Below are 11,141 nucleotides of genomic sequence, written 5' to 3'. Positions count from 1 at the left end.
GCTCCAGAGTGACATATAGCTACTTAATGTAAATGAACCTTTGCCAAAAGAAATAATAGAACTAGACTCTGAACAGAAACTACTTAATGTAGGTGGACTCTTTTATATAATAACATAAAGTCCAGGGAGTGAGGGGGGGAACATTGGGAGGGGATAAGTTACTTGGGGGAAGGTCCATAAGTCCATCAAAAGTCTGCAAATGACAAGGACAGTCAGGATCAGGCAATTCGTTTGTTTGGGAAAGAGGGACTGGGGGGGGGGGATCAGTTCTCAGTAAATTGTGTAGTTCTCAAGACCAAAGAATTGAGGTGTTCTGGGAAAGCAGAAGGTATGGAGACCTTATAACTTTACTCGACCTTGTAAAGGCAGGGGAAGAGTCAGTGGAGGTGGGAGGAGGAGAACGTGGGGAGGATCATGTAAGACTTAGCTGCAAGAACTGATTCTCCTCCTCCCCATCCTCCTCCCTCCTCCCCTCGCTGCTCCCTATCCCCCTCCCCAACCCCTCCCCCCGCCCCCAGTGGCCACCTCCTGGGACTGCGGCCTGAAGGGGGTGCCAATGGGGCGGGGCCGGACCAGGGGAAAGTTGAGCTTCTGCTGGGGCGGGGAGTCGGAAGGGAAGGGGCGGGGGCGAGATAAAAGGCAGGTTGGGGCGGGGACGGTGTGAGAGCAGCAGAAGCGGCGCTCGCCCCCCTCCGTGGTCCCCGGTGCCCGGTCTCCGCAGTTCACTCCCCGGCGAGCGGGCGCAGGGCATCCCCTGCAGCGCCTGCCCAGCGGGGCGTGCGTCCGGAGCCATGGGCGCTGTCATATCTGCCCTGCTGGTGGGGGGAAGTCTGGCTGGGGCGTTCTTCGTTTGGCTGCTGCGGGGGGATTCCGGGGACCAGGGGGCGGTGACCGGAGAGGAGCCTGAGGAGGCTGCTGCGGCAGCCGCGAGGGGGGACGCAGGGGACCCCCTTTGCCCAAAGCACGAGCAGGTGGCCCAACTCAGGGAGCAGAGGGGCGACGGGGATGTCAAGACAGCGGCCGGAGGTAAGTATCCTTCCACTTGCCCGGTGTTTGACAAATCGATAAGGACCCTAAAGGAAGCTGGGGGTGGCAAAGGGGGTGCGCAGTGTAGAGACACCCCTAACTTTGCCTGTAGCTGCCCCACACGGGACCCCTCGGCCCCTATTTTGCCCTGGGGTACCTTGCGCCTGTGCCAGACAGGCCGTCTAAGGGCCAATACCCTTTTCTTCCCAGCCCCAACCTTCCTTTTCTTGACAGGCAGCAGGGTCCCATGGAAAGAATCAGAGGGTCTGGAATCAAATAACGGCTCGGTCTCCCTTATTGCCTATGTGACTTTGGGCGAGTCACTTCTTGCCCCCGGGCCTCGCTTTGTTCATCGTATCAGGAGAGGGGGTGGAGTAGGGCTGCCCTTCCAGCTCTATGATCTCTTTGCGTCTGCTTTCCTCCTTTCCTCATCAGTGTGTGCCATTTACTGGGGGTTGGGTGGTGGTGGTGGTGTGTCTCCCCTCCTCCAGGCCCTGGGCCCCGAGAGGCCCAGGCAGGCTGAGCAGAGCCCGCTTCACGTGCTCTTCTCCCTGCCCACCCCCCACCCCCCATCACTGCACCCTTCCCCAAGCTGGGAAGAAGAATCCAGAAAGTCTGAAACACAGTCCCGCCTCATCCTTGCGGCTAGGAATGGGTTTGGGACCCCTAGTGAAGCTTCCATCTCTTCTCTACGTTTGACAACTTGGGGGAGGGCTGCTAAATTTGGGAGGGAGGTGAGTGGCAATGAAGGTCCTGGGGAACTTTTGGACAGTCCCATTCTACAATTCTGCAAACCCACCCACCTCCCCTTTCCCCAAGGCAGTTAGCTCAGGGAGACTTCTTAGTTATTAATTTCAACAAACATTTGTTCTTTCCTTATTCTCAAAGTGCAATCTTTGGGACCCTGGGGTCCCTGAAGCCCTCTCAGAGGACCCTTGAGGTCAAAATTAATTTTATAATAATACTAAGCCTTATTTGCCTATCAAAATAATCTTTCTTTATCCAACTCTATAAGTTGGACCCATGATTTTCTTCATGCAGTTCAACCAAAACAGTATATTTATTTGTGCAGAGGCAGATATGAGAATCCAGCTATATTCTACTGAGCCTGAGTTTCTCAAGAATATGTAAAACAATGCCATTTTCTCACTAAATCTTCAGGGAAACGGTTATCTTTCATAAAAAGATGCTATTTATGACAACAGAAGATGCTATATGTAATCACAAGATGTTATTTATGTAATGGGTTTATTTTTTTAAATTAATAAACACTTAAGTTATCAGTTTTAATTCCTATTACTGTAAACCTATTGAACATTAGTTAACCCACGTAATGAATGTTTTGGGGAGTCCTCAACAATTTTAAGATTTCTAAAGGGTTCCTTGATAATTTTTAAGACCATAAAGGGATTTTGAGACCTGAAAGTTTGCAAACTATCATGCTTTAGACAGCCCAGGTGAACTGGAAAGAGCCAACTAGCTGTTTGAGGGGTAGAATGGGGAGGGAACATGGGAGTGGAGACAGGGAAAAAAGAGACTGTGGTTAAGATACCTAGGTTTGAACCCCAGCTCTATCATCTTACAAACCTTGTGTCCAGGGACATGTCACTTTCACTTTCTGGGTGGCATATCTTGATCTGAGGGGGTTAGACCAAATAAAGCCTGAGCCCCCATCCATTGCAAATCCCTACTTGGTACATGAACCACTCTTTGGTTCCATCTTTTTGTTTGTTTTGGGGGTTTTTTGGTGAGGCAATTGGGGTTAAGTGACTTGCACAGGGTCACACAGCTAGTAAGTATCAAGTGTCTGAGGTAGGATTTGAACTTCAGGTCCTCCTGAATCCAGGGTGGGTGCTCTATCCACCCAGCCACCCAACTGCCCCCTGGTTCCATCTTTATGATCAAGTATACCTTTACATTCTGAAAGCAAGGTGCTGGGGACAGGGTCCTGCTACAGTTCTTATCTATGGCATGTATCTGATTGATTATAATTGTGAGGTTTTCTACCCTGTTATTTTAAATTCTTCTGTTCCTATGTGGATTTCTTTTAGCTGAATCTCTGATTTCATTGGTATAGTTGAACTCCTTCTGTCCAATACAGATTGACAAGCACTCTGTAATTTAGTCTTGGAGCATTGCCTAGGGCATGGAGAGGTTAGACATGCCCTGAGTCACACAGCCAGTGTGTGTCAGAGATAGGACTTGAAAGCCAATTCTATCCATTACCTTGGCCTTTAGCCTCAAAAAAGAGTAGAGTCGCTTCCCATAAACGTGTTTGGATCTATCCTATCCCAGACCCTCACTATGATTCTGTGTCTTTCTAGCCTTTCGCTTCTAAAATCCTTCAAAGAATCATCTGTGTTTTCCATCTCTGCTTCCTTACCACCAACTCCCTTGCCAATTTCTTTTACAAGCTTACTTTCTAAGTCATTCTTCTGAACCACCCTCTCCAAAGTTCCAGTGATCTCTTGGTTGCTAAATCGGCTAACCTTTCCTCATTCCTCAGCACTGACTTCTCTTGTAGTTTTGCTACTGTTCATCACCCCCTCCTCCTGGACACTTTCCTCTTTGTTTCCAAAATACTGCTCTCTCCTAGGTCTTGCATCTGTCTGCTATTCCTTGTCTGTCTTGTTCACTCAATTTTCATCTCTTGCCCTCTTCGCTTGGTTATTACCCAGGCGTCTGTCCTAGACCCTTTTCTCTTCTCTCTCTACATGTGCTCAGAAATTTAATCAGTTTCCTAGGTTCAAATATTTGTATGCATTAGTATTCCAAATATATGTGCAGCTGGGTGGTACAGTGGATAGAGTGCCCTACCTAGAATCAGGAAGACCTAAGTTCAAATCCAGACCCAGAATTGTACTAGTTGCATGACCCTGGACAAGCCACTTAACCCCATTTGCCTCAGTTTCCTCATCTGAGAAATGAGTTGGAGAAGCCACCCCAATTTCTTTGCCAAGAAAACTGTAAATGGGATCATGGAGAGTCAGATGCAACTGAAAATAAACAAATCCCTAACATGAACTTTCAGGACTAATCTCTTTCTGAGCTCCAGCCATGAATAGTCAACTTCCTGTTAGACAATTCCTCTTAGATAGATGCCCCTTGGGCATCTCATTCCACCTAACTAAAATAGACCCCTTTCTTCAGGGATACCACAAGATACTGGGTATAAGGCACTTTGCCAACCTTAAAGTGCCACATTAATATTAATAATATCATTACTGGTCTTCAGTCTGGTGATGATTTTATTTGCTGTCTTCTACCAAAACCCTGGTGAACTCAAACAGCTGTTTATAGAGCAATCCAAGGGTGTGAGGTAAATGTTTGACAACTGGGCTGGGTGGGGCTGGGGAGTGAGGCGGGAATGTATATGCACACTTCTGAAGTTAATTTGCACTGTTAGCACTTTTTTAAGTTTAGACAGGATTGTGAATTTCTAAGGTGTGAATGCTCACAATGAAAACATAAGCATCAGCACTCAAGCCCAGTGGTTAGAGCTGGCTTCTGCATAGAGCTCCTGCCTTTATTCACTCCCTCCCCTCCTCACTTTCCCAATCTCCTGCAGCCAGTCAGTTGTCAGGATTTTTTAGTTCTACTCATCACCTCCCCCACAGCTTTTTCCTTTCCTTTCCTTTCCTTTCCTTTCCTTTCCTTTCCTTTCCTTTCCTTTCCTTTCCTTTCCTTTCCTTTCTTTCCCTTTCCCTTTCCTTTCCTTCCCTTCTTTTTTTTTGGTGAGGCAATTGGGGTTAAGTGACTTGCCCAGGGTCACACAGCTAGTAAACATTAAGTGTCTGAGGCCGTATTTGAACTCAGGTCCTGAATCCAGGGCTGGTGCTCTATCCACTGCGCCACCTAGCTGCCTCCCCACACACAGCTTTTCTTGTGGGAGCTCCCTTGTGTCCACTCACCACCCTGGCTCCAGCCCTTATCAATTCTCCCCTGGACTTCCAACAGCCCCCTAATGGGCCAGCTCTGGCCTCGGTGTTCCAGTCCACAATCCACTTGGCTGCCAAAATAGTCATCTTAAGTTATAAGTGTGAGGGTGTCACTCAAAAATCTGCACTTGCTCCCCAGTGCCCACAGTATAAAAGCTATGTTTCTTAGTCTGGCTCAAGTAGAAGGCCCAGTCGACCCTCTGTTTCCAGCTTCATTTCTAACTATTTTTCACACTACTCTCTTTTTACAAACTCTATGTTCTGGCAAAACTAGCCTGTTTAGGGGGCAGCTAGGTGGTGCAGTGGATAGAGCACCAGCCCTGGAGTCAGGAGGACCTGAGTTCAAATCTGGCCTCAGACACTTAACACTTACTAGCTGTATGACCACCCTGGGCAAGTCACTTAACCCCAATTGCCTCACCAAAAAAACAAAAACAAAACTAGCCTGTTTGTTATTCCCTGAACTCAACGTTCCATCTCCGGTCCCCTTTCATATACACAAACTCTGTGCCCGCGCCCCCCCCCCCATGCTCCCTGTACTCATCTCTGCCTCAGAACCCTTGCCTTCCCACAACATGCACACAAATGCCACCTCTGTGTGAAAGCCTCATTGATTCTCTGAGCTGGTAGTGCTTCTTTCCTCCTCAATTTTCCTTATATTATACTTTTATATTATATTTTATAATATATCATGTTACTTTATATTATATGTGCAATACATTTTATATTATATTATTTCCTTATATTATACTAAATTATAGACATAACCTTTTCCTTTCTGCTTCCATGAGAATAGGGATCATTTTGTTTCTATTTCTGTATCTCCAAGATCTAGTGTTGTACCTAGTACTTGGATGCTTCATAAATGCTAACTGAATTCAATTAGAATCACCCTAGATCCTATAACTTGTCTTCTCAGTGGGGGGAGGGAGAGAATTGGAGCTCAAAACTTTCTTAAATGTTTAAAATAAATAATTTTTTTTAAATTCAAGAAAGTCACCACAATATTTTAGGAAACTTTTATTTTGTTAGAATCATGGTTTTTCCCCTTTTCCTTCCCCCTCCCCAGATTTAGACAAAGTAGAAAGATCGAACCTATCCAGTTATGTGCACTCATACCCCTAAAAAACAAAAGAACACAAGTCTGGTAAGTGATTTTGGAGTCTCAGAAAAAGGTGGGGGAGCTTTTAGGATTCCCCAAATTAGAAGAAAACTTCCCTTATCCCTTAAGGGATAAGCTCTCCCTCCCCCAGCTGACAAAATGTATTGACTATTGAAAAAACGTGGCTGAGGAAAAACCTTCGTTTTAAAGAACCCTCCTCATCCAAATAGTTTTGAAAGCAGACAATCCCATCCTTCCCTGGCATTGACCTCTAAATGCTATTCTGACAGCCTTTGGAGCCACAAAGTATGACTTGCAATTGCTCTTTATTTGGGGCCCTACTTCTTCCGGCCTCTGGTTAGTAGGAATGAGTGTTGTTTGCAAACCCTGTCCTTGTTCTTTGCCCCACAGGCTGGACAACATCTGACCCTTGTTTGACTGCTGGGTTGTTAGGTGCTCTGCCCTGAAATCAGTGACCTCTGTCCTCCCTCCTGAAGCTTCCTTTGTTACAGGCAGTGGCTTATTTCTAGCTTTAGGTTCAGGTTTAGAGTTATAGTCTTGTTCTCAGTCAGTCAACTAGCATTTATTAAGTTAGTGTGCTGGGCACTGTGCCAAGTGCTAGGGATACAAAGAAAGGCAAAAAAACTGACCTCAAGGAGTGTACATCTGTATCCTGAGAGCACTATGCTACAGATGAACCAAATAATATGTAATATCTAATGCAGAAAAAGATCTAGGGGGCAGCTAGGTGACATAGTGGATAAAGCACTGGCCCTGGATTTATGAGGACCTGAGTTCAAATTTGACCTCAGACACTTGACACTTACCAGCTGTGTGACCCTGGGCAAGTCACTTAACCCTCATTGCCCTGCAAAGAAAGAAAGAAAGAAAGAAAGAAAGAAAGAAAGAAAGAAAGAAAGAAAGAAAGAAAGAAAGAAAGAAAGAAAGAAAGAAAGAAAGAAAGAAAGAAAGAAAGAAAGAAAGAAAGAAAGAAAAAACAAAAGAAAAAGATCTATCTAAGGTATCTAGGGCTGTCAGAAGCCATCTAATCCAACCCCCTCATTTGTTGTTGTTGAGTCATTTTTTTCAGTTGTGTCTGACTCTATGGGCCCATTTGGGGTTTTCTTGGCAGAGATCCTGGAGTAGTTTGCCATTTCCTTCTCCATCTCATTTTACAGAAGAGGAAGCTGAGACAGTGTGAAGTGACTTGCCTAGGGTCACACAGCTAAGAAGTGTCTGAGGCCAGATTTGAACTCATGAAGAGGAGTCTTCTTGACTCCAGGCCAACACTCTATCCATTTTGCCAAATAACATACAGAAGAGGAAAGGCTGATGTGTTATTTTGAAGTTTTAGAAAAAGGTGGGGAGCTTTTAGGAATATCAAAGCATTAGGTAAGAAGGAAACAGGCTTTAACAGGGATGACATGGGATATGATTTTCTCTCTGTCCAGAGAGGGGAAATAACATCCAAGGTCACACAGGAACAAGCTGATTCAGACCCAGGTCTTCTTGACTCCAGATCCAGCATTTTTTCCACTGAACCAAATTAAATGATTGAACTGAGATCAGAGCAGTTAAGGGGCCTCCCTCAAGGTCATACAGCTACCAAGTAGCAGAGGCAGGATGTGGGCCCAGATCCTGTGATTCTTCTTCTACATCATGTTGCCTTATTAATGTTAATATTTTTATGGGATTCCTAATTTTGCAGAAAGGCCAAGCTGAATCTTTGATCATTGAACCCCTCCTCTTTTTTATTTTTGCAAGAGAGTATTTGTCCATCTGAGGTTTATTTATATCTGATTGGTTAATTTATCTGAGGCTTGACAGACCAGATTTAAGAACTTTCAGACAATTGTCAGTCATTTGTATCGACAGAGTTTTCTCCTTTCCTGAATGAATCATCTAATGCTTGTAATGTTCTCATATGTTTGTCTCTCAGAGCATCATCAGGAAAGTAATGGATATTTGGTGTCTGAGTCCAAAAGCAGTGACCTTGAGAATCCAATACGGAAATCGCAGAATAGTTCTACCCAAGGCTTTGACCATCTGAGACCAGGGGAGCAGCTTCATCCCACACATTTGCTAGGGACAGAATCTCTGACTGTCTCAGGGTTTACTAATTCTTCGAGCTACTCTGAAGTCTTAAGTGGTCGACCAGCAGATCCTCTGAAAGGGCAGGAGACATCTTCCCAGCCATCTGTGCGCTCTTCAGGGAAGTGCCCTTCTGAAAACTTATTGGTGGATAAACGTGAAGAACAGTTGAAAACTCTACAGGTGGTAGGTCCAGATTTGGTTGATCATGAGGATTGGGAAATGGTACCCAAGCACTCATTGTGGAAGGATGCCAGTAAGGGCAAAAGCTCTGAGCCTTCTCATGCTGGTGTATCTGCGCTTGAACTCCAGATATCAAACCAAGGATTAGACTATGGAAGAGATTCCCTCAAGGATGCCAAAGGTCAAGAGATTCATTTGAAAGCAAAGAGAGTGGCAGCAGTGTCACCATTGTCTCAGCAAGTCAATGTCCAGTTCCAGGTTCATTATGTCACCATGTCTGATGACACAGTGGTGGCAGTAATCGGAGACCATGAAACCCTTGGCAGCTGGCACAGTTACATCCCACTTCAGTGTGACAAGGATTGGTTCTGGTCTAGATCTGTTCCCTTGCCAACGGATACAGTGCTGAAGTGGAAATTTGTGATAGTGGAGAATGGGAGCATTGTTCGTTGGGAAGAATGCAGTAATCGACTCCTAGAGACTGGGCATGAAGATACAATAGTTCATAAATGGTGGGGCTGTCACTGACTGGTTTGGGAAAACACCAGAATAAGTTTTAGGATTATTGTGCTTTTTTTACTCTAGATTTATTATTCCACAAGAACAAGAACTCCAGGATTATCTTCAGTTGCTCTTTTAACCTTCGGAGTTTATCAAGAGCTATTGAATGTATTTATGTGAAGATGCTGCTTCTGCATTTATCTAAAGATGCTGCATGTGCCTCTTCCTCTCCCTCCCACAACTCCATTGAGCTTTGCGGTATTCCATCCCTAGATGTCCTTGTGCCGGTCCATTTCTGCTTCATTGTTCAGTTTCCTTGGCACAAGGAGCTGGGCTAAAGGGTTCTGTTGAGTGGTCATGGTGGCAAAACAGGACTCAAACCTGTGGAGTATCAGCATTTCCTTTAAAAGTCACCTGACTCCCTGCTAATTTAGTGAATAATGATGACATCTTTTGGACTGTGTTTCAGAATAGAGGGATAATGCTGCTTCCTTTCTTTGTACCTCCAGTGCCTGGTAAAAATGTCTATTGATCAATCGATTGATTGATGTAGTGAAAGTTTCTGGCCTTCCAGATGTCACTAGCAAAGACATGAAGTATTATTTTAGGGTAGCTTCCGTAGGCCTAGGCCAACATTTTGAGCATTGCTTTTGTTTGTATCCTTGGAAGGAGAAGAATGTGTATTTTTATCTGAGTTCCCTCAGTGACTGATGGGACCATGGTAAACTCCCTCTGGAGATGGGGCAAGTGGGAGTAGGTTCCTTAATATCACTTCCTTAAGAATCAGGAAGTGCTATGATGCCATATGGATTCAAGTGAGACCCCTAAACCATACACTTCTGGTGCCCCAATCTGGACAAAAAGACATATCTAGTCTGGAACAACCTTTTCTTTCCATCTTTCCCCACAGGCCCTGTCCTGTGGATATGTATGTCCACACTCACAGTTCTGAGTGGCAGTCCTGGGGTCTATAATCACAGCATGTTGCTGGTTGTAAGTTACCTAGGACAATGGGGAAAGTGCTCTTGGAGTTTTATACATATATACAATATATACAATACATATATGCAATATACAATGTATACAATAAAGCTTGCTATTTTCATATCTTTGACCGTTGTCCAAATAATTGTGTCTCAATCTCAGTATGTGAAGATTTGGAAGGGAAAGAAAATAACAATAGTCTCTGACCAATTACAAAACTAGAGGTGTTTGGGGGAGACTTCTAGGTAAGGCAGAAAGCAAAAGTCAGAGCTGAGATCATCATGTAAATGGCCTTTGGTGGTGAGGGGTTTGGGGGAGGGGAGAGGCACGGGGAGAGAGGGCTGGAATTTTAGAATTTTTTCATCCTTCTGCTAGCAAGGAAATTCTATATTTACTTTGGTAACTAAAAACAAAAATAAATACATTCTTTAAAAAAAATACTTTCAAATATTCCCTCATAAATAGAAATAAACATAGCTTATTAGAAAAAAATCTGGCTTACTTCCAAAATAACCTAAAATCCAGATGAAAATGAGTTTTGGAAAGTTGGACTCACTGAAGATTGTTGATCTTTTCACAAGTAGGTTACCAACTTAAAAGTGTCCTTGGGAATATTAGCATATTGATAGAGTGGGAGAGTTAATTTGCATATATTATCTCATTGGATCCCCATATGAACCTTGTGATGTTAAGTAGTGCCAGTGGTCATTCTTGTGTAATAGATGAGGAAAGGGAGGTATGAGAAGTAAAATGATTTACCCAAGGTCATACAGCTAGTTAAATAATAGAAGTGGGCCAGGGCCTGAGTGGGGGCTTTCTACAATTTTGACTTTGGAGCCCTTCCCATTATTCCACACTGGAGATCAGATTTTTAGGGACATTGGTAACTTTTTTTTTTTAAGCATCACACCAAGGGGACAGCTAGGTGGTGCAGTGGATAAAGCACTGGTCCTGGATTCAGGAGGACCTGAGTTCAAATCCGGCCTCAAACACTTATGAGCTGTGTGACCCTGGACAAGTCACTTAACCCTCATTGCCCCACTATATATATATATATACACACACATACACACAGAGATATATATGCATATGTGTGTATGTATATATCTATAATCGCACCAGCCTTAAAGGACTCAGTTCAACAAAGATTTAAGATCTTCCTGTGTGCAAAAGTTACCTGATGTTGGCTCTGTCCTCAAGATGAAAGGTGAGAAAAAACTTTTGCCCAAACTCCTTTGATTTGAGAGAGAACCCAGTAAATAAGTGTAAAGGAGGTAACCAGGCAAAGTGCTGGGAGAAATAGGAAGAGGGAAAAC

The 11,141-nt window shown here is 44.3% G+C and overlaps 1 protein-coding gene across 1 annotated transcript; it reads left to right on the top strand.

The window, feature by feature from the left end:
- The first annotated feature begins 666 nt into the window (after window positions 1-666).
- STBD1 (starch binding domain 1) lies at window positions 667-9,953 on the top strand. The gene is made up of 2 exons (XM_043971976.1): window positions 667-1,026; window positions 8,006-9,953. The coding sequence occupies exons 1-2, from the start codon at window positions 792-794 to the stop codon at window positions 8,866-8,868; spliced, it is 1,098 nt and encodes a 365-aa protein (XP_043827911.1). The 5' UTR covers window positions 667-791; the 3' UTR covers window positions 8,869-9,953.
- Window positions 9,954-11,141: the final 1,188 nt, after the last annotated feature.

The sequence above is a fragment of the Dromiciops gliroides genome, chromosome 6 (assembly GCF_019393635.1).
Source record: "Dromiciops gliroides isolate mDroGli1 chromosome 6, mDroGli1.pri, whole genome shotgun sequence".
Classification (NCBI taxonomy): domain Eukaryota; kingdom Metazoa; phylum Chordata; class Mammalia; order Microbiotheria; family Microbiotheriidae; genus Dromiciops; species Dromiciops gliroides.
This window is presented reverse-complemented; position numbering and strand designations above follow the sequence as displayed.

Excerpts from the sequence above, each read along its gene's own strand:
- STBD1 (XM_043971976.1), top strand. The coding sequence starts at position 792 with ATGGGCGCTGTCATATCTGCCCTGCTGGTGGGGGGAAGTCTGGCTGGG. Across the intron at positions 1,027-8,005 it reads TGTCAAGACAGCGGCCGGAG|AGCATCATCAGGAAAGTAAT; the intron begins GTAAGTATCCTT and ends TTTGTCTCTCAG.